At 40.8% G+C, this 23,874-nt stretch overlaps 1 protein-coding gene across 1 annotated transcript in view; it reads left to right on the top strand.

Annotated features, from left to right (window-relative positions):
• PANX1 (pannexin 1) overlaps positions 1–23,874 on the top strand; it is a 30,915-nt gene extending 7,041 nt beyond the window's left edge. The window contains exons 2-5 of the mRNA XM_083363090.1: positions 12,132–12,271; positions 16,044–16,264; positions 20,017–20,687; positions 22,499–23,874. Coding sequence (XP_083219216.1) covers positions 12,132–12,271; positions 16,044–16,264; positions 20,017–20,687; positions 22,499–22,587 — 1,121 coding nt within the window. The 3' untranslated portion in view covers positions 22,588–23,874. The remainder of the gene's footprint in view (positions 1–12,131; positions 12,272–16,043; positions 16,265–20,016; positions 20,688–22,498) is intronic.

A 23,874-nucleotide genomic window follows, 5' to 3' on the forward strand; every position in this document is an offset into this window, starting at 1 on the left:
TTGGATGAGAAGCGAAATGTCTTCAAGGAAAAACAAAGAAAATCCAGTTGCCTTTTGAAAAAGCACCTGTGGGACAACCATAGCCCGGATAACTGAGAATCTCCATACATAAAAGGGAAAGATACACACACACACACACACACACACACACACACACACACACACACACACACAGAGAGAGAGAGAGAGAGAGAGAGAGAGAGAGAGAGAGATTATATATACATATGTGTGTGTGTAAAGGTTGTTTTTACTTTAATTTTGCACAAAGCTAGCATCCATCTGAAGTTCAGTTCTTAATACATACATTTCAGCTTGTAATATTGTTTAAGGTTATCCCGGATTTACAGCTATTAGTTTAGCAACTATTTGAAGCCACAGCATGTGCTGCAAAAAGCAATTTACAATTGGTCCTTGCAGTTATCACAATTGCAGCATCCCCATGGGTCATGTGATCAAAATTTAGGCACTTGGCAACCAACAGGGGTACCAATGACAGTTGCAGCCTACTGAAGGTCACCTGGCTGCCATCTGCGACCCAGTCAGCCAGCTTCCATCTACCAGCAGAGTCAATGGGGGAATCAGGTTTGCATAACCACCACATCATTCACTTAAGAACTGCAGTGACTGATTGAACAACAATTGCAATAAAGGCTGTAAAATTGGGCATGACTCATTTAACAAACACCTTGCTTAACCTTGAAAATTTTGGTCTTAATGGTGATTGTAAGTTGAGGACTGCTTGTATATCATTTGCAAACAATTGACCTGAATGTCTACACCTTTGCATGTATTTTCCATGAATATAATATACATTTGACTAACTTACTTATCTACTCTTTGGGTACCAAGCTGAAATCAAGCCATTTTATGGGTTAGGCAGAGGGTGTCCCAGTCGTTATGTCTCCACAGCTGAAAACTCTCAGAGAACTTTTTGACTGAAGGATACACATGCACACAAACACATATACACATATATCCCAAAGCATAGAAATGTGGAAAGTCCCTACAGCCTTTCAGCATTTCTGTTGGAACATCAACAGATCTTTTTTTAACTCCACTAAGAATAGGCATTGGGACTTTTCGTGTATTGGGAATGATGAATCTGCACAGCTGATAAAGTTCAGATGTCACTAGGCAGGATTCAAATTCCAGATGTTGGGAAATTAAAAGTTAGTTCAAGTTGCTCTCCAGCTATGCAATTTCCAATAGCTGCAATCTTTTTCTTTCTTTTTTTTTTATAGCAGTTGACTTCCCTAAAGCTGCCTTGAACTTTATAATGGGCTACAATTAAATGACTCTATTTTTTTTTATTTTACCTTCTCATGGTTTTGGAATTTGTTTGTTTGTTTTGGAGTTTGACATTCTGATTTTTATTTAGCTTCCTATTCCTCAGAGATGGGGCTCAGTGGGTTAGGACGCTGAGCTTGTCGATCAGAAGGTCGACAGTTTGGCGGGTCAAATCCCGAGTGCCGCGTAACAGAGTGAGCGCCTGTTACTCATCCCAGCTTCTGCCAACCTAGCAGTTCAAAAGCACGTAAAAATGCAAGTAGAAAAATAGGGACCACCACAGTGGGAAGGTAACAGCGTTCCATGCGCCTTTGGCGTCTAGTCATGCCGGCCACATGACCACGGAGATGTCCTCAGACAAGCGCTGGCTCTTCGGCTTTGAAACGGAGATGAGCACCGGCCCCTAGAGTCAGAAACGACTAGCACGCATGTGCGGGGGAACCTTTACCTTTACCTTTATTCCTCAGAGGATGCAAGTGACTGTATTATTTTAGCCTCCTTGGGGAATTACTTATTACTTTTATAGCCGATAGAGCTAGCTTTCTCTTTCTTTCTTTCTTTCTTTCTTTCTTTCTTTCTTTCTTTCTTTCTTTCTTTCTTTCTTTCTTTCTTTCTTTCTTTCTTTCTTTCTTTCTTTCTTCTCAGTAGCCCTTGAATTACAACCATTCCGTGACCATTTGAACTGAAAAAAGTGACTTATGACACAACAATGGCAACATTCCTAGGGTCACGTGATCAAAATTAGGATGCTTGGCATTCGGTTCATATTTATGAAGTGTCCCGGTGTCACGTGAGAAAATGTTTTGCGAACATTTTGACAGATAAAGTCAGTGGGGAAGCCAGATTCACTTAACAGCCATGATATTAACTTTAACAACCACAGTGATTTGCTTAGCAACTGTGGCAAGAAAGTTCGTAAAATGGGCTAAAACTCAACTCTCATTTAGCAACAGAAATTTTGGGCTCCATTTTGGCCGTACGTTGAGGACTACCTATATATTGCTATATGTATATATATCTTGCAAATTGGCATTGGCATGGATGTCAGTAGAGCTGATCAGAGCTGATACAGGTATTTAATGTCATGAAAGGAGTACAGCATGACAATACGATATGGTCCTCCAGATGTTTCTCAACATTTCTCCTATTAAATGCTAGGAGCTGTTAGGAATTGCAGTTCAGTGACAACCGGAAGCTTGCATGTTGTACAGAGTTTGACTGAGGTCAAACAACATCTTAAACAGGATTAACAAAGCACAATTGCTGTGTGTCACCTAACACATTCTGCCCAAACAAATCAACAATGTTATGACTCTAGTGCAGTGGTTCACACAACATACTGGGCAGTTCTGCTAGATTCATGACTCCTGCTCAGTGAACAAATGGCTCTCGTGGCTAAGAGTGCCTTTGCACAGTTTTGTCATGTGCACCAGTTGTGCCCATATCTGGATCATTAGGCTCTGCTCACAGTCATTCATGCACTAATCACCATCAGATTGGACTATTGCAATGCACTCTATATTGGGTTGCCCTTGAAGAGTATCCAGACGCATCTGATGGTACAGAATGCAACAGCACGAGCAGTTGTGTGCCCTAGGAGTCGTCAAAGATTCTATATGTCTTTTTTGGCTTTTGGGGTCTAGCATAAATGTGCAATGTGTCCCGCCCGTTTATATTTTCATTCTAGTGCTTATTTTCATGACATCTTTGAAACTAGTCTATCATCAGTTTTCCTAATTTCTGAGCAAGATCTTCAGCATTCATTCTTCCTTTGCATGCTGGGTGACTAGAAGCTTGTCATATCTGTAGGTTCCACATGTCATATTCTGTCATAGAGGATGTTGTGTGTTGTAACCTCTGCTCTGCGAGCTGTATTGATTGCAAGTTTGCTTCTGGGTCCAGTTCAGGGTGCTGATTTTGACCTATGAAACTCTTCATGACATAGAACTGGTCTATCTAAGGGACTGCCTTTCCCAGGTTATATTGGCCTGCCCCGTTAGATCTGACAAGGAAGGCATATTGAGAGTGTGTTTCCATTGACTAGGGACCTACATTTGCTGGATCTGAGGAGATGTGCCTCCTCTGCCATGGTGCCCACCTTATGGAACATCCTTCCTCTCCCACTTTTAGCTCCATCCCTTTTCATATTCCAAAGGGCTCTCTGGACCTGGTTATATTATCAGGCCTGGGTCTCTCAGGGTACCAGAGACCTGCTAAGATGGTTTCATTGATGAGGTGGGCATTTTTATCCCTCTCTTCACCTAAGTTTTATATCTTTAGTTTTTGTGGCATTTATTAATATGTCTTTTTATATTTGTAGTTTGTGTACTGTCGTGCACCAACCAGATTCCTTTTGGTGAGATAGGCGAGTATATAAATTTGATTAATAAATAAATATTAAGACAATGGCTGCATTCTGACAACATACTCAAATCAATAAAGAGGAATATTTGTAGCTCAGGGTTGAAATGAGGAATCTTTGGTACTCTCTGAGCTTGGTTGTTTTCTTGCAGACATTTCATTGCCCAAACTAGGGTGATGAAATGCTAGCACTGATGATGATGATGATGTTACCTAGTTCACAGACCACCAAAGACCCTCTCATACTCAAATCACAAATTGTGATGCCTGAAGTGTTGACTTCAAAAGATGTTTATATTTTGTTTGGTCTTTGAGTTTGGTGTTCCAGGTGGGGTTGTGATCTCTTCATAGTCTGTCTCATCATCTTGTAGGAGGTCATCCAAGTGAACACGTGTAACTGAAGGGCCACTACGGTCACTCTTTGTGTCCAGCTACGGTATTGTTGAGTAATTGGAGCCTTGGTGGATCAGTGGGCTAATGCCTCCTTAAGTAACACCAGCTGCCTGGAATTAGTGCAGGTTCGCGTCCCACCAGGCTCAAGGTTGACTCAGCCTTCCATCCTTCCGAGGTAGGTAAAATGAGGACCCAGATTGTTGGGGGCAATTAAGCTGACTTTGTAATAATGCCGCTTGGGGTGTGTGTGTGAAACCCCTAATAAGCAGCCATATACTTAGAATGAAGGTTACTGCTAAGCTTATAAGCCGCCCTGAGTCTTTGGAGAAGGGTGGGATATAAATGGAATTAAAATAAAAAATAAATAAATAAAAAATAGTGGTGGAATATAGTCTGGATTCCCAGGAGGAAGGGGCTGCAGAGGCAAAGAGACAGCAAAGGTTGGGAAATCTGGTAGGGAGGAAGAGAGTGAAAACAGCTCCTTCCTAGCAGTTCCGAGAGTACATCTATAGTGATGCAAATAATTGCTTTAGTTTGGCAAGATTTTTGTCCATAGGTGAGAAACAGTAAAGGAAATTGCTCAGATTTAACTCCACATGTCTGTCTTAGTTATTGGGGCCTGGCAGAAATGGGCAATGTGTTCCGCCCATTTATATTTTCATTTTAGTGCTTATTTTCATGACATCTTTGAAATTAGTCTGTCATCAAATTTCCTCATTTCTGATTCAATCTCTGAGCAAGATCTTTATCATTCTTTCTTCCTTTGCATGTTGGGTGACTAGAAGCGTGTCATCTGTAGGTTCCACATGTCATTTGTATCATAGAGGATATTAGTGTGATATACTAATTGTGATAGGTTCCACACATCATATTATATCATAGAAATAACAACAACAACTTACATTTTAAGGAGGTACCTGGTTCATACCTAGGAAGCTGGCAGCAACCCGTGTCAACCATCAGCACCAGTCAATTTGAATGTTCAGTTGACTGAGGTTCATGTTTAATGAATAAAAGATACTACTACTACTACTACTACTAATACTAATACTAATACTACTACTAATAATAATATAGATTTGGAAAGGACCTTGGAGGCCATCTAGTCCAACCCTTGCTTAGGCAGGAAACCCTATACCATTTCAGGCAAATGGCTGTCCAGTCTCTTCTTAAAAACTTCCAGTCATGGAGCATTCATAACTTCTGGAAGCAGGTTGTATAACTGATTAATTGTTATAACTGTCAGGAAATTTCTCCTCAGTTTCTCTCCTTGATTAGTTTCCATGCGTTGCTTCTTGTCCTGCCTTCAGGTACTTTGGGGAATAGCTTGACTCCTTCTTCTTTGTGGCAGCCCCTGAGATATTGGAACACTGCTATCATGTCACCCCTCGCCCTTCTCTTCATTAAACTACACATACCCAATTTCAGCAACCGTTCCCTATATGTTTTAGCCTCCATTCCCCCAATCATCTTTGTTGCTCTTCTCTGTACTCTTTCTAGAGTCTCAACATCTTTTTTACATCGTGGTGACCAAAACTGGATGCAGTATTCCAAGTGTGGCCTTACCAAGGCATTGTAAAGTGATATTAACCTTTCATGTGATCTTGATTCTATCCCTCTGTTAATGCAGCCTAGCACTGTGTTGGCTTTTTTGGCAGCTGCAGCACACTGCTGGCTCATACTAGTGTGACATACTAATTGTGATAGGTTCCACATGTCATATAGTATCATAGAAGATATTATACTAAGTTTGATATCCCATTATCCAAAATATAGTCAGCATATTCACATTTCTAAGAGGCTTCTGGTTGGCCTTTGGTTGACCGTTATTGGATCATTTTTGCTCCAGTTGGTTCTGCTCAGTTAACATCTGTGGACTCTCTGAAAATCCAAATGTCTATATATGAGAAGAGGCAAGAGTGGCATTAATGGGTTGTTAGTCAGTAGCTTGTTTTGGTAGATGAGCAGAGACCGGGTCCACCCATTGTATTAAACTATAAAGGTAGTCCTCAACTTACAACAGGTCACTTAGCAACCACTTGAAGTTTTGATGGACCCTGAAAAAAGCAACTATGACCTGAATTCAAAATTCTGATATCTGGCCACCTGTCCTGGGGTCAACTGTCTCATATTTACAGCCGTTTTCAGCATCCCATGGTTATGTGACCACAATTTTTGCTGGAAATCAACATTTACTTCAGGTTTCTGCCCCAAAACACCCCATAATGAACAATGGGCTCCCTTAACAACCCTGTAAAATCACACAATATGCTTTATGACTGTCACGACTTACAATCAAAATCGCAGGCACAATTATGGTCATGAGTTGAAGACCATATCTACTGTGGTTTGCTTGTAATTGGTGTAACACAGGTAATCTTTAACTTACAACAGTTTGTTTAGCGACTGTTCAAAGTTACAACGGCATTGAAAAATGTGACTTATGCCCCTTTTTCATATTTAAGATCTTTGCAGCATCCCTATGAGACTATGATCAAAATCCAGATGCTTGATGACAACGGGTTCATATTTATGACAGTTTCAGTGTCCTGGGGTCATGTGATCCCCTTTTGCGACATTTTGACAAGCCAAGTCAATGGGGAAGCCAGATTCTCTTAACAACCAGGTTATTAACTTATCAACTGCAGTGATTCACTTAACAAGAAAAGCTGTAAAATGGGACAAAACTCACTCAACAAACGTCTCACTTAAAACAAAAGTTTTGGACTCAATTGTGGTCATACGTTGAGGGCTACCTGTATTATGTGAACAGGGTGAGCAACTATACTATGCAAGGAGACCACTGTTTCCGTGGCAGCCTCTTTTTACCTTTCTTTATTCTGTGTTGATTATAACAAGTGATGGTTTCTTGGCAGGGCTGGTGCTACCATTTAGCAAAAGGAACAGATGCCCATAGCAACATCAGGAGATCTGAGGTGAAAACAGTGTGTCATAATGCTTATGCGCACTGTTTAAGATAAACTGTTGCCTTCATGTGTGGTGAGGATATGATCCCACTGGACATTCAGAGGGAAAATTCAGTAACCAGTTCAATAAGACTGTACGACTCCACCCGTGTAACTATGAGACAAACCTAAGAGCACAGTCATGCCTCTTTCTACTATGAAATAACTGCACAAACACCTTAATGACCAAGATAATTGCCTAGAATTAACCATGACAGCATCTTCCTGCTTTAGGAACCAAGTCATCCCTCCCTTTGCGAAACTCCTATGGGACTGGTGTGTGAGGTAGAAAAGAATAAAATAATAATAGTTCTGCAGAAGGAAAAATATTGGTCTCCCCTTCTTTCATCTTCATAATTAATACAGTAATAAGCTGAGGATGGTAATCTTATTACTGTATTAATTAATTGATTCTGTAAGCAATCTCGGACATATTTCCTCGGAAGCAAGCCATACTAAATTCAGGGGGATTAATTGTTCAGTAAATCAGCTTGTTTAAGGTAAGAGCTGGTAAGAGGAAGTCAAAATCTTGGCTGTGACTAATACAGTTATACTCACTGGAGAAGAGCCTAATGCTGGGAAAGATTGAGGGCAATAGAAGAAGGGGACGACAGAGAATGTGGTGGCTGGATGGAGTCACTGAAGCAGTAGGCGTGAGCTTAAATGGGCTCCAGAAGATGGTAGAGGACAGGAAGGCCTGGAGGAACGTTGTCCATAGGGTTGCGATGGGTCGGACACGACTTTGCAGCTAATAACAATACAGTTATTGCTTTAAAAATAATGGGCCGATTTGTTTACTTGATTGGTTCCAATTTTCTTTTAATCAAATGCTTAGATCAAAAGTCTGCTTAATGATTGGATCAGTGCCTGGCTGGGGAATTCAGACAGTTGAAGTCCACACTTTTAATAGTTGACAAGGCCGCAAAATAATGGACCGGATGAAGGATTTATAGTTTTCTATTGTAAAAGATGGAGGGATCGTGGTAAATCTTCTAAGGTATTAATACATCCCTCATTGTCATAAGAGACTTCATGATGCTGATTACACAGAGATCTTTCATATATCTATGACATTTCAAGTTACGGAGATGCTCCAGCCATGATGCTTTATATTTTGTTTGGATTGCTACAGTGTCCTTTTATTTGGATTTGCTCTTGAAGACCATTCAAAGACACTCCTGGCCTTTCATAAGACCTTAAAGACACCAGTTTGCCACCATATGTGAGGATCTGGATGTGCAGCATAGTCCATACAGTGATTATGTTGAATATAAATTGTCTTTTACTTGAATGTGAATTTTGGTAATTCATTTATAGTGCTTGTATACATTTTCATGTGTTTATGATTGTACTAGGGTTTTTTAAAATATTTTTTAAAAATGGTTATAAATTACCCAGAGTCCGGTAGTTGGGTAGCTACATAAATCAAACTAATAAATAAATAAATACTTCAAAGGAATCAAAACAGAGTGAGCAAAATTTTACAGGTTTAGCCACATTTGTGAGTATTGTATCAATTTTAATACTGAATTAAATGGTGCATTGTAGGCCCAATGCAAGGAACTGATTCTTAATTTTCAAATAATAAACAGCTAGGGTTACAAATACCTGACAGTGAATTATTATTTTCATGTCAGTCTACCCATGCATTAAGGTTTTCTGTTCCAGCCCTTCTCCTGAACAAGAGCTGTTTAGTTTAATAACATAGGGGTTTTAGCTATAGAGTGCTTTTATATGTAAATTCACCAGACAATTAAACAAAATCATTTTTATTAAGGAACTGTTTCTGTTGACTTATTCTGCCCTCCATCTACGATATCACTGGTGCAGTGATAGAATTGCAGTGCAATTCTAAAATTTAAAAATGGTTGTACATAACCATATTGCAGAAGGGATAAAAAGAAGGGATACCTTGTTTTGAAATACCAGTTGAACTGAATGTAGCTACTAAGTAGTTCACACTACTACTAAAATCATATGTGCATATTAAGTAGCAACTCAGACATAATCTTGAAAGCTGCACCCCTACGTGTACAAGATTGCAGCAGTGTTTTTCCTACTTCATGCTTCTCCCTAATAGAGCAGGAGAGAATTTGTATCTCATATATTTAATTCTTGGACTGATGCCTAGAATGAGAGCACAGCTTTTGCAGCACGTCTCTATCACACATACACACACACCCCTTTCTCTTCCCCTTCTCCACTTTACTGAATTTTTGGAAGAAAAGAACCACTAGGTCCATGCCATGTTGATGAGGTCCCTATTAACCCTCTGTGGTCTCTGACAAAAAGTTACTGTTTATGGTCAATTCATGGACAGTTTGATTATAGTATGATGGTTGTCTGCAAAACAAGGCAACTCACGTGATTGATGAATCAGTCTTTGGAATCACATTTGCAACTGATCTTCTAAACTTTCTTTGTTTCTCACATTAGTAATATGTAATAATCCTCCCTTGGCTGATTACAGCAATTTAAATTACAGGCTGCGATTCTCTGGTTTTGATCTTTACAGTATTAAATGGAAGTTCTCTCGTACATAAACAAATCTACATATATGGATGCAGCCAACACTAGTAAATGCAGAAATGGTGTATGCTTGAGTAGAGCCGCCTCCGTGAAATAACAGAATATAGAACAACAAAGTTGGAAGGGACCTTGGAGGTCTTCTAGTCCAGGGCTTTTCAACCAGTGGTACGGGTACCACCTGTGGTACATTGGCACCTGGCAGGTGGTACGCGGCCATCCTAAAAAAGTAGTAGCGGGGGAGGGGAATGAGCTGAACCGGTGACAGAACCGCACAAGCCTGAGCGAGCGACGGCTGGAGCTGCAGGGCTGTCAGGGCTCAGCGAAAGCGCCAGGATCAGAGCTTCTTCGAGGCTGTTGGCTTGGCTGAAGCGCCAGGATCAGCGCTGATCCTGGAGCTTCTGCTGGGCCCAGAAGCGCCAATCAGCTGGAATGTTGCAGCATCCCCAGGGTCTTGTGATTTACATTCAGATGCTTGGCAACTGATTCATATTTATGACGGTCACAGTGTCCCAGGGTCATGTGAAGTGACCAAAACCTGCTGCAACCTCCCAGCAGAACGGGGGGGGGGGGGGAATAAAAACCAAACCCCCCCCCACCTCAACAGAAATGCTCACAACAATAAAAACCTCAGACAGGAGGAAGAGCGCCAACGAGCAGGCAGATGTCTTGCTCGGCTGTGGCTTGGGGGGCACTTTTTTCAGTGCCATTGTAACCTTGAACAGTCACTAAGCAAACACTTGCAAGTCGAGGACTACCTGTACTTCATCACTTTTTTCCTTCTTCTTCTTTTTGGTCATCAAGTCTTTGACACCTTGCTAGGTGACTGGTGGTACTTGGATGTTGCCATATCCTAAAAGGGGTACAATGGGTGAAAAGGTTGAAAAGCCCTGGACTAGTCCAATCCCCTGCTCAGGCAGGAGACATTATACCATTTCAGACAAATGGGTGTCTAATCTTTTCTTAAAAACCTCCAGTGATAGAGCTCAACCAAAGATGGGCAATATAAAAGCTTAATAATAAAATTACAATGGCTAATGTTGACTTCAGGCAGTCAGTACGAGAAAAGCAAAGTTATGGAGACATGTCAGGGGGAAAAAAAACATTGCTGAGGAATATTTGTGCCCAGGTTAGAGAGCAAGGGGAGAAAGACCCACTGAAGGGAAATGCTTTCTTAAATCTCTGCTATATAAATGGAAAGTGATGTTATAAAAAGGGAAAGTCCCTTTTGCAAACAAGTTGGGACAACGATATAATTTCTAAAAAAAGAAATCTGGAGAAGACGGGGGAAATAAGCTTTTCCATCTATTCTGTCAGCCATCTTGTCTCAGTACTGTACTGGTTTATCTTCTGTTTCATCAGCCATCTTGTACTCGGTACAATACTGGTTTATGTACCGTGGAAGGAGGAATTGTACAGAAAAATAGCACTCTGACTATTATTTCACCTTTTAAAAATATGTGAGAGTTTCCCTATCTCCAGTTTTCTTAGATTACAATTTCCATAATTCCCAGTGATTTGCATCTTTGAACAGTAGGAAAAATATAACATGATTTAAGTAGCATTACTGTGATGCTGGTTTCTTGTGGTATCTTATCAGCTTAGGATGGAAGTTCAAGAATCTGGAGAGGACATAGGGAATGGCCTTGAATGGACAAGTAGAAGAGTAGCTACCAAAGCAGTGGTCAGATAAGAGAGGCTTGAGCCCAGCCAAGAAAACAATGTGAGAAAACGTCTCAGACGAGCCCCTCCCTAGTTCACATGAAGGTAAAGTGAGGGACGGGGAAGCGCATTCAAGCGTGCAAGATAGTTTCATAGTTTTTACAATCAAAATAGTCCTGACCTATGTGACATTAGTTTCTCTGATTCACCTTGTTGGGCTCACAAAATCTGCATTGTTTTCTTCTTAGTTCTCCTTCAGTTTATTTATTTACACATACACAAGTAATCCCTTCGTTTATGACCTTAATGGAGCTTATTCACCAGTTGTGACGGTCATCATGCAGCCAACCCAATTTTACAACCACCTTTGTGGCAGTCGTTAGTCAAACATCACCATTATTAAGCGAACCATTGTTTGGTAAACTTTAGTTTACCAAAAAACCAGAAATAAATGCTGGTTTCCAGCAAAATAATAGATTATCATTATGTGACTGCAGAACACTGCAAGTAGTCATAAGTCTGGCTTGGTTGCCAAGTGCCCAAAATGCAGGCCAGTGACCGTGTGTGTGTGGGGGGCAGGGTCTGCTGGAACTTTAGAACCTAGTCATTAAATGCCTTGTGGGGTATGTGTGTCTGTGATGATTTCACTAAGTAATGGGTTGTAAGTTGAGGACCACCTTTATATCTTTGGATAGGCTGCCTCTTCCATGAATAATAGTGTTGAATTCTTACCTGGAATAAAAGTAGCCTACTAGGTGCAAGAGAAGGCACCCTGTATTATAATGTGCACATGCTATCCCTGTGCCATATTTTATGTTTTTTCTTCAGGGAAAATGGTTCTGTTCGATTCTCTTACACATATACATTATTCTAAATATTTCCTTTACTTTATGTGTTTTGTGACCCTTTTTTGTGGCCTTCTATTTTGTTTCTCAGGTACCCAGATGAGCTGTTTTTCTCCAAGTGCATTTTCTTGGCGTCAGGCTGCGTACGTGGATTCCTACTGCTGGGCTGCAGTTCAACAGAAGCAACTTTCTCAAAGTGAATCAGGGCATCTTCCCCTGTGGCTTCATAAGGTTTGCATAACCACACAATTCTTTGTTTCATTTTTCTCTCTTCCTTATTTTAAGCCCAATTCTAAGAAGTCTAAGGCTACAAACATGTTCTATTCCCGTGGTGGTAAATCTATGGCACTCGTGCCACAGGTGGCACCCAGAGCCTTCTCTTTAGGCATGCGCGCCATCGCCCCAGTCCTAGACCTTCAGCTGAGTTTTATAAAACCTTTTCGCTTTAGGCCTCCGCCGCCGCGTGCAAAAAAAAAGGTTCAATCAATCAATCAGTTTCAACTTCTCACGGGGGAAAAAAAGATCTCGCAAAGTTTGAATTGATTGATTGAACTTTTTAGTCCCACCCAGTCTGCCGTTACCACCGCAGCCTTGCCCACCCAATGGGCCACACCCACCCAATGGGCCAAGAGCACCTGATGATACATAAGTGGGTTTTGGGTTGCAGTTTGGGCACTTGGTCTCTAAAAGGTTTTCCATCACTGTTCTATTCTGTGCTGGCTAAGAAATTCTGAGAGTGGAAGCTATCAAGCTTGAGAAACACTGCTCTATCATATATTAATTCCCTGTGAATGCATGTTACACTTTGCCCGTATGCTTTGATAAAATAAACCCTTTTAACTTACAAATGATGTTGTTAAACTTTAAGCATTTTTATTTATTTTGTGGCACATATAGGCTGCTGAGTCATAATTTACAATGAGTAGTGCACAATGCTACCTCCTTAGCTTGAATGAAAACAATACAGAATCTTTAAAAAAACATTTTTAAAAATGGCACTATAAGTTTCTGCCAGTACTTCCAGTTCATTCCCTTTAAAACCAGCTCACTCCCATTAAAACTGTTTTCATAACTGGAGGGATAAACGCCTCTTTCAACCACCCAGGGTTATTTGAAGACTATATAGACTTTCTAAATGCCAATGCGGAAGGAGACATAGGATCCTTGCTAGACTTCAGAACAGAGGTGAAGAACCATCGTCCTTTTATGACTTGTGGACTTCAACTCCCAGAAGTCCTGAGCCAGCATGGAATCCTGGGAGTTGAAGTCCACAAGTCATAAAAGGGACATTGTTGCCAACCCCTACTTTAGAATATACAATTGTAAGGCTGGAAGGATCTTCAGCGGTCTTCTAGTTCAGCCTCCTGCTCAAAGTAGGAGACTGACTGACCCAGATTGGATCCTGCAGGAAACTTTATGCCATCCCAGTCAAATGGTTGTCCAGTCTATTTTTGAAAACCTCCAGGGATGTAGCACCCACCTCTCCAGGAGGCCAGCTATTAATTGTTCCCCTTGTCAGAAAACCTTAGTTCTAGGCTGGATCTCTCTTTAACAAGTTTCTACCCATTAGTTCAAGTCCTGCCCTCTGGTTCTTTGGAGAATGAGTCAATCCCTTCTTCTCTATGACAGCCCCCCAAGTATTGGAAGACCGTTTTCATATTCACCCTAATCCTTCTCTTTGTTAAACTAGGCCTACCTAGTTCCTTCAACCATTTATCATATGGTTTAGCCACCAGGCCCTTGGTAATCTTAGTTGCTTTTCCATGCACACTTTCTAGGGTATGAGTGTATGTTTTGTACCAAGGTGACCAGAACTCTATGCAGCATTCCAAGTATGGCCTCACTAGTGCCCTTTAAAAATGATAGCTATCATATGGAATTGTACCTAGAAGCTGACCTATTAACCAGTATAGCTCCCAAAATAGCAGTGTTATGTGGTTGTAACAAGGAGTACCCGTGATTACTTAGCCTGCATTAGTCTGCATTCGACACAGTAATCATTTCTGAATGGTCTTCAAAGTTAGCCCCATATAGAATGCATTGTAGCAGTCCAACCTAGACTAAGGCACAAATGACTGTAAAGAGAGCCTCCTGATCCAGAAGAAACTGCAGCTCTTTAAATATAAATATTTAAAGCCACTTTCCTGAACAACATCCAGTCAAGATTGCTGAGGACCGTGAAACAAAAACTCAATGCTAGCTAGAAAGAGAGAAGAAGGGAATGCTATTTAACACCAGTTTTTGCTCCTGATGCAGGGCGAGATAAAGATCTAACAAAATGTAAATCAGTATTAATGCTTACCTTGAAGGATGTTTACCTAGCACATTTTTTTTAATCCCATTTATATCCCGCCCTTCTCCGAAGACTCAGGGCGGCTTACAATCTAAGCACAAATCAATGTGCTTAGCATCCTGATGTAGCAGCTCTGGATGAATTAGACTGCAACTCCCATAACTTAATGTCTTTCTTGGAAATGCACTACATATACAGGATGCCAAGTTGCATAAGTGACAGGATTCCAGGTTCCTAACAAATATGTACTTTGTAATACAAACTAAATATAAGCTTCAACCCTAAAAACTAACCACATTATATTGACTTGGTATTTACCCGTAGTTCTTGACTTATGACCGGTTGCTTAACAACCATTCAAAGTTATAATGGATCTCTCAAAATCTACTTACCACCCAGTTTTAATAGCCATCACCACCCCTGCCTCACAATCATATGGCTGCATTTTGGGTGCTCAGCAGTTGACCCGTATTTATGGCTGTTTGCAGCATCACACAGTCACACGGTCACAATTTATGATGTTTTGGCCCCAAACCAGCATTTTACATGTGTTTTTGCAAAAACACCTTTTATACTAATGGTTTGTTTAATGACCGTGGCGTTTTGCTTAATGACCCTGTGTTGGCTTAATGACCACAATGATTTGTTCAATGACCACTGCAAAAAAGGTTGCAAAATGGGGTTGGTCATGTGGGTTACCTGCTTTACAATCGTCATGACTTATGTCCATAATGGGCAGGCTCCCTTTCAGTTATAAGTCAATGACTCTCCATAGTCCCAGAAATTGCCATTGTTTACATTTGTTGTTGTTGTTAGTTGCGAAGTCGTGTCCGACCCATCGCGACCCTATGGACAACGTTCCTCCAGGCTTTCCTGTCCTCTACCATCTTCTGGAGTCCATTTAAGCTCAGGTCTACTGCTTCAGTGATTCCATCCAGCCACCTCATTCTCTGTCGTCCCCTTCTTCTCTTGCCCTCAACCTTTCCCAGCATTAGGCTCTTCTCCAGTGAGTCCTTCCTTCTCATTAGGTGGCCAAAGTATTTGAGTTTTAGCTTCAGGATCTGGCCTTCTAAAGAGCAGTCAGGGTTGATCTCCTCTAGGACTGACCGGTTTGATCGCCTTGCAGTCCAAGGGACTCGCAGGAGTCTTCTCCAGCACCAGAGTTCAAAGGCCTCAATTCTTTGGCACTCAGCCTTTCTTACGGTCCAACTTTCACTGCCATACATTGCAACTGGGAAGACCATAGCCTTGACTATACGCACTTTTGTTGACAGGGTGATGTCTCTGCTTTTTAGTGTGCTGTCTAGATTTGCCATGGCTTTCCTCCCGAGGAGCAAGCGTCTTTTAATTTCTTGGCTACAGTCCCCATCTGCAGTGATCTTGGAGCCCAGGAAAATAAAATCTGTCACTACCTCCATTTTTTCCCCATCTATTTGCCAGGAATTGAGAGGGCCAGATGCCATGATCTTGGTTTTCTTAATGTTTAGTTTCAATTGTTTACATATGGGAGTGCAAAACTCAGAATTCTTAGCCGGGATGTCTACACCAAATCATGGTCTGTGCATACATCTGTAAGATGTCAGAACATTTGGAGTTTCTTGTGGTATCACTCTGATCTGCTGGTTAATGACCGCAATAACATTACTTGATTTGTATCAGTCTGGATTTGAGTCCTGATTTAAGATTCTTTCTCCTGATTTTCTCCTTCAGTTTTTCCCATACATCCTTCTGCTGCTTGCCATCTTGCTGTACCTGCCGTGGCTCTTTTGGCGTTTCACCGCAGCACCCCACCTTTCTTCGGATCTGAAATTTATCTTGGAAGAACTTGACAAGGCTTACAACAGAGCCATCAAAGCTGCCAACAGCTGCCAGAATTGTGATGCCAGAGATGCAGCCAGCTCACCACCTGCCATTGAAAATATTGCACAGAGGTAAACATCTCTTTCTACTTTTCCAGTTCTTGTTTTTTCTCCAGACTTACCTTCTTTCACCCAACATGTTCTCTTCTGCTGGAGGACAAGGTTATGTATCACCACACAGCCTGGTTAGATTTTTGCTTCAAGGATGGTGAAGTTGCTGAATAGGTCTTGCACTTCCAAATGTTTCGTCACCAGGCTAGGTGTCCTCCGCCTCAGTGGGACATCGGTTGAAGTGTCTTTTTCCCCCAGTTCTTCTTTTATTGATCTCTTGTGATCATGTGGTAGTTTTCATTCTTTTCTAAGATGGTTGGTGGACTTTTAGGGATTTCAAGGAGAAAACAAGTACTTTTGAGTTTTACGAAGGGCCTTTGTACCTGTTGTTCCCATCAGACATGTCAAACACAAGGCCCGGGGGCCGGATCCGGCCCGCGAAGTGGTTTCATGTGGCCCGCGAAGCCATCCTGGAAACAATGAGGGAACGGCCCCCACTGCCTTGGTCCTGGCCCAGAGACCCTCCTTCCACCAGAGACCCTCAGATCTGTCCCACTCCTGCCCAGGCCCCCATAGGCACCCTTGATGCAAACGATGTAGAGCTGGCAATGCTCACCCAGTAGGCCATACCCACTCTAGCCATGCCCACCCAGTAGCCCACGCCCACCCTGGCCATACCCACCCGGTCCCCTGAGGGCAACCGCAATGCTGATGTGGCCCTCAATGAAATTGAGTTTGACACCCCTGCATTAGACTCTTCTCCCAAATCAAGCAAAATTTCCTTGTGGCTTCAGGCCCTTTGGTTGCTACTTTAAACCCTATAATTGTTTCTCCCCCCACCCCCCCCCCATGTTAAGCCCGCCCACTCTGAAGATGTCACCAGCCTTGCTACTTGTAGTCCTTAAAACAAAACAAAAAATCCCTTTTTAAGGAAGTCCAACTTTTTGGCCCCAACAAACTGGCCCCTTTGCCCTACAAAGGAAGTGGACCTCAGTTCATAGATTTTGGCATTGGGGTCATCATGTTATTTTAAATACAAAATAGAAAACTTAGAGCAGGGTTTCTCAACTTTGGCAAGTTTAAGTTGGGTGGACATCAACATGGCTGGGTGGGAGCTGAAGTCCAGCCATCTGGATTTTTTAATTTTTAACTTATTGTAATTGGGTTTTTAATCAGAGATATAGGGGTTTTAGATTTTAATCAAGGAAAATTTAATCTATTTTAATTGCTATTAATTTTTGTATTGTAATGTTGTTTTAATTGCCTTGTGAACCTCCCTGGGTCCTACGGGAGAAGGGCGGTATATAAGTTTAATAAATATAAATATATCTCAAGCTTGCCAAGGTTGAGAAACACCGCCTCACTGTGACTTCTCTGCATTTACTTAATTAATTAAGTAATTAATTAAGTTAAATTCCTAATGGACAATGGCTGTTTATTGTGCATCTTATGAATATTCATGTTTAATCTTCCTTTTCAAAACACCCCTCCCTGTTCATTTGGAAGATGTCCATAGGTGAAGGTAAGAAGGGAGTGATTAATGTTCTGTCACTTAATCAAATGAAACCCAAGGCAGCTTACAGCAGAATGTTAACTATTTCTGAGTAGTCCTCATTATAAGCACTCTCTTATAAAAAGTGTAAGCCATCATAATGAGTGGGAATTTCAGATGGCCAAAAACTCTGTTGGGTGTGCATGGCAGATTCACACAGATTAAACATATTTGTTTATCTGGAGGTTCAGTTAAACTGATGTTGCTGTGCCTTTTCATTTGAAACCAGTCCTGTACTATACAGGTAGTCCTCAAATTAGGACCGCAATGTGAGTGACCACAAAGTGAATTTGGCTTCCCCACTGATTTTGTTTGTCAGAAGGCCACATGAGGTGGTCACTTGACCCTGGGGCACTGCAACCATCATAAATGCCTGCCCGTTGCAAGCGTCTGAATTTTCATCACGTGACCAGGGGGGATGCTGCAATAGTCAGAAATGTGAAAAATGGTCATAAGTCACTTTTTTCAGTGCCGATGTAATTTTGAACTAAATGAATAGTTGTAAGTTAGGGATTACCTTTGCAATAGTTCTCAAGCTTTATGAGTATAGAAACGCTCTACTGAGTGTTTTCTTTTACATTAAATTGCAGATAGTCCTCAAAGTTATGACCTACCTGAAAAAGGGGAGTTATCGCCCAATTCCAAAGTTCCAAGAGTTGGGCCCACCCACAATCACAATCACTTTTGGGGCACTTGGCAACATGAACACATTCATTCATTCATTCATTCATTCATTCATTCATTTATTATTTTATTAAATTTATATACCGCCCTATTCCCGTAGGACTCAGGGCGGTTTACAGGGAAAATTAAAAGCATAACATACAAAAATTAAAATCAGTTAAAACAATTAATTCAAGTCCCCGAAATTTAAAACTAAAACCCAATTAAAATTAAAACCCCTCAGTCTGGGCCAGACAGCTCAAAGAGCCAGGTTTTCAGGTCCCGGCGAAATGAGCGAAGGTCGGGTGCAGTCCTAAGTTCCGTGGGGAGCTGGTTCCATAGGGCCGGCGCGCCCACAGAGAACGCTCTTCCCCTGGAAATAACCCACCGGCATTCCTTAACCGGCGGTATCCTGAGAAGGCCCTCCCTGTGGGAGCGCACAGGACGATGGGAAGTTGATGCCGGCAGCAGGTGTTCCCTTAGATAATCCGGACCCAAGCCATTTACAACTGTTTGTTGCATTTCAGTCACAGGATCTCTATTTATAGAATAATAAGAGTTGGAAGGGACCTCAGAGGTCTTGTAGTCCAACCCCCTACTTGTGCAGGAGACCCTATATAATTTCAGACAAATGGTTGTCCAGTCTCTTTTTGAAAGCCTTCAGTGGTGGAGCACCCACAACTTCTGAAGGTAAGTCATTCCATTGGTTAATTGTTCTCACTGTTAGGAAATTTCTCCTTAATTCCAGGTTGTTTCTCTCCTTGGTTAGATTCCAACCATTGCTTCTTTTCTTGTCTTCTGGTGCTTTGAAAAATAGTGTGACCCCCTCATCTTTGTAGGAGCTCCTCAAATGTTGGAACAGTGCTATCATGTCCCATTTCTTCTTTTCATTACACTAGACCAGGGGTAGGCAACCTCGGCTCTTTTATGACTCATGGACTTCAACTCCCAGAATTCCTGAGTCAGCTATGCTGACTCAGGAATTCTGGGAGTTGAAGTCCATGAGTCATAAAAGAGCCAAGCTTGCCTACCCCTGCACTAGACAAACCCAATTCCTGTAACCGTTCTTCATCCATTTTAGCCTCCAGCCCCCTAATAATTTATTGTCGCTCTTCTCTGCACACTTTCCAAAGTCTCGACATCTTTTTTGCATTGTGGTGTTCAAAACCATGCCATAGTGAACAGTGGGTTCACTTAACTGCCACGGCATTCATTTAACGACTGCCGTATTCGTTTTATGACTACTGCAAAAAGGACATAAAATCAGGTTAGTCCCATGACCAACCCATTTTATAACCACTGCAGCGTACAGCCATAATGGACAAAGTCCATTGCAGTCATATGTCGAGGCTTACCTGTATTGTTTTAATCATGTTTAAATTTTGGAGAATTGCCAGTTATTCCCAACTTTATTTTCAAACGTTGAAAAATACATTGAAACAGGAGGGAGAAGAAAACTGGTACCTGGGAATGTTGAGGTATTTGGGTACTAAGTAATTTTTAAAGCAAGTGAAATCCTGATATAACATTCCTGGAAATTGGCTCTTTTGTTTTCCAGTTTATGGGAGATCTCTGACAGCCACTTTAAGTACCCTATTGTGGAACAATACCTGAAGACAAAGAAGTGCTCCAAGAGCTTAATCATCAAGTACATTATTTGCCGTTTGCTAACTTTGATCATTATCCTCTTTGCTTGCCTCTTCTTCGGTTATTATATCAGCCTTTCTTCCTTGACCGATGAGTTTATTTGCAACGTGAAAACTGGGATACTCAAAAATGACACGAACATTCCAGAGCGATTTCAGTGCAAAATGGTTGCCGTCGGTGTCTTCCAGCTGCTGAGTTATATCAATTTCATTGTGTACGTGCTGATCACACCGCTGGTGATCTATGCCTTCTTCGTCCCTCTCCGGCAGAGCTCGGACATCCTGCAGGTCTACGAGCTTCTGCCGACATTTGATATTCTGAAAGTCAAAGCAAAGCACTACAACGACATGAGCCTCTACCTGCTTTTTCTCGAGGAAAATGTGAGCGAACTGAAATCTTACAAGTGCCTCAAAGTTCTGGAGAGCCTCAAAGGCAGTGGGGAGAGGTTTGATGCCATGCAGCTCCTGAGGAACCTTGGCTCGATTAAAATGGACGCCGTGGATGCCAAGCCAAACACCACCCACAAGGAGAATAGGAAAAAAGCTGAAGTGGAAATGTCAAATGATGCAGCCGAATTAAAAGGTAACATTATCTCCCTTTGCTTTTATTTATTTTTTTCTTTGTTTAGGTAGGTCAGTGACGGCGTGCCTATGACACACGCTGTTTTGGTGACACAGCTGATGCCTAGTGCTGCTGTTCAGGGCGGCCTAGATTGGGGAGAGAAGTTAGAGAATTGTTTCTCTTTTGCTTGGGGTCTTTGGGGGAGTGTGGAAATGAGATGCCAGCAGAGTCTAGTTAGGCATTTTCTGAATTTTTGACACGGCAAGACCAAAAAGGTTTGCCATTGCTGAGTTAGGTTGTAATTTGCTGCTACAAGTAGACTCTCCTGCACATTTACAAATGTTAAAATATTATACTGGGAATAAAGCAGTTTCAACAATGCAAAAACAGCATTGTGTCATAGCAAATTTGCAGAGGAATTATTAATATTGCTTATGGGAATGTTTAGTATTTAAGGTTTGGATCAAACATGGAGTTGCGTTCACTCACATGATTGAAGGGGCATAGAGACATTAGTAATAATAAAATTTCCTAGGCATTGTTTTAATGATCTCAATTATATTAATCAACCAATCTTAGTCTAAAGTTTAATGAGGACGTGTTTTGATTTGAATGATGTATTAGGATATTATAGGCAGGCAGGCAGACAGGCAGGTAGATAAAAGGGGGAAGAGACAAATCTCTATAAATAGCATCCACTGATTTCAGATACATAATATTTCATTTACTACCTATAACACCAAACATATTTTTTCATGTAATACCAAGATAATGGAAAATAAAAATGGCTTATTGAATTTTTTTTTGCTAAAAAACATATTTTTGATACCCGATAAGATCACTTTTTAATAATATAAAAACAATTCTGCTACTTTCATATTTATAAATTAATTTAAGTAGATATGTATCATATCTATACCTTTCAGCTTGTTATTTATTAAAACATATACGTATATGAAGATTGTATATTATAAATTTTTCATGACTGAATTAGTTCTCATGACAGGTTCCCAATCTGGTTTCAAATGATGCATGTTTTGTTAAAATTTCTAGCTAGTGAACTAGCTGGTATTTTAAAAGGGGGGTACTATTTTTTAACAGTTTTCGATGCTCTTAACCATTCATTCATATTGAATACTGTGGTCTTAGCACAAATGATACAAAATATAACATTTGTAATCAAAACATAATTTTGGCACAATTTGTGGGTGTAAACCCTGCTGAGTTCAAAGGCAACTCTAAGGGTTTATGTCAGGCATAGCAATACTTCTAATAGACCCCTTGAATTCAATGGATCTTAATTTAATTGAATGAATTGAGGCCCATTGACTTACATTGTGTCTTTCAAAGTTGGCAACTTTTAGATGTGTGGACTTCAACTCCCAGAATTCTCCAGGTAGCATTTCTATGCATCTTAAAGGTACCATTCTGATTTATATTACTATAATCCAGGGGTCTTTAAACCTGGCCCTTTTATGACTTGTGGACTTCAACTCCCAGAATTCCTCAGCCAGGCATGCTGGCTGAGGTATTCTGGGAGTTGAAGTCACAAGTCATAAAAGAGCCAAGTTTGAAGACCCCTGCTATAATCTATAGACTTACCTGGTTCAAATGTTTGGTATTTTAAAATATCAGCCTTGACATTGGTCTTAGTCACCTATCCTCTTTCTTTCTCAAGTCATACATATTCCACGGTTGGTACTGCATTTCAGCCTAGATTTAATTCTCTTCAGTCATGCTTATAGAGCTCTGAAATAAAATGAAAGCAGACTACTCTGTGCTAGTGCTTTAATTAAAAGGATATAACAAGTCTCTTTCTGACCTTCCTACAGATCTGACTGAGCCAAAATTGCCTGATGACGCTGAAGGAACAAGTAAAGATGGCAAACTTCGCCAAAGACTTCTAGATTCTTCTTGCTGATGGATTCGGCCTGTGTTTAATAGGTGCTGAAAGCCACTTCTAACAGCTGAGGCATAAAGCCATATCTATTATACCACACGATTGCCTTCCCATTGAGTTTACAAGGACCGGGATACAAAGGCAAATGATCGTTTAAAAATATTTGAGTTGTCTATGTTTACATGTCTACAGTTTACATGAATATTATGTCTAGAGAAATACTGACGAGGTGAACTATGTCAATTCCATTAGAGGGGAAAGACTGAAGTAGTGAATTTGAAAGAAAAGCAGTAAAATAAGAAGAATACTTCAGATTGGTTTCATAGATGTGTAGACATCAGTTCCTTATCCAGTATCTTCAGCCATAACAGTGTGTCCAGATTGGGTTCCCAAAAAACAAATGAACAGCAATCAACGCAACAGTTGACAATATAACAGTGACATTACAAATACCCATCATGTAAGTAAGTCAGATATTGTATTTGTTGGTCTATGCTACTTTGAATAAAACTATGGAAGCAGACAAGTTTCTTTACAAGTAGCTCTTTGGATAAAGTGTCAGTTACACCTCTCACTTGTGCCTCTCTGCCATGAGATTGTACAATTCAGAGACGGAGAACTGGTGACTATCTACAAGTGGATAAACACCTGTTATCCTTGTTAATCATGCTGTTGTCAGGAGCTGGAAGTGGTACCTCAACAACCTTTGAAATTCCACAGTTTCTATGCAACATGGAATACAATATATTCTGATAATACCACCATTTATAGAACTATCTTAAAGTTAGTCGCTTCAGGATAATGGAACAGAATACCCCACCCCTAAAAAAAAATGGAAATGCTTCCTTGAATCTTAACATTGCCTGCCTGGTTTTTCTACTTCATTGCTGTACTTCACTGCTACATACTCAAAAACCAAAATATCAAGCAACTAGAACTGGCGTGAGAATGTTTGAAGCTTGGATCAAGACATGTAGAGAGTAGCCTATTACAAATAGAAAAAAAAGGCTTTGGATACATCTCCACTCTTAAGAATAACCCTTAACAAGGTAGGTTGATTTTTATAAGTAAACCTAGAAAAAAAAGCTATTTCAATTGCTTATGGAGACCAAGTATCCATGCTTATGGAGACCAGCTTATGCACCAGCAAAATATTATTGTTACCTGAATGAAATATATCAAAGCTAGAAGTCTCCTTAATTCTTAATAAATTCACCAATGCAGTTTTTTTCACAAGGTGGAAGTGGTTTACCAGTGTCATCTTCTCAGATTTTTTTCCAGCTTCCAGATCAAATTCACAGCCATGTG

This window comes from Vipera ursinii (assembly GCF_947247035.1).
Source record: "Vipera ursinii genome assembly, chromosome: 4".
Taxonomy (NCBI): Eukaryota; Metazoa; Chordata; class Lepidosauria; order Squamata; family Viperidae; genus Vipera; species Vipera ursinii.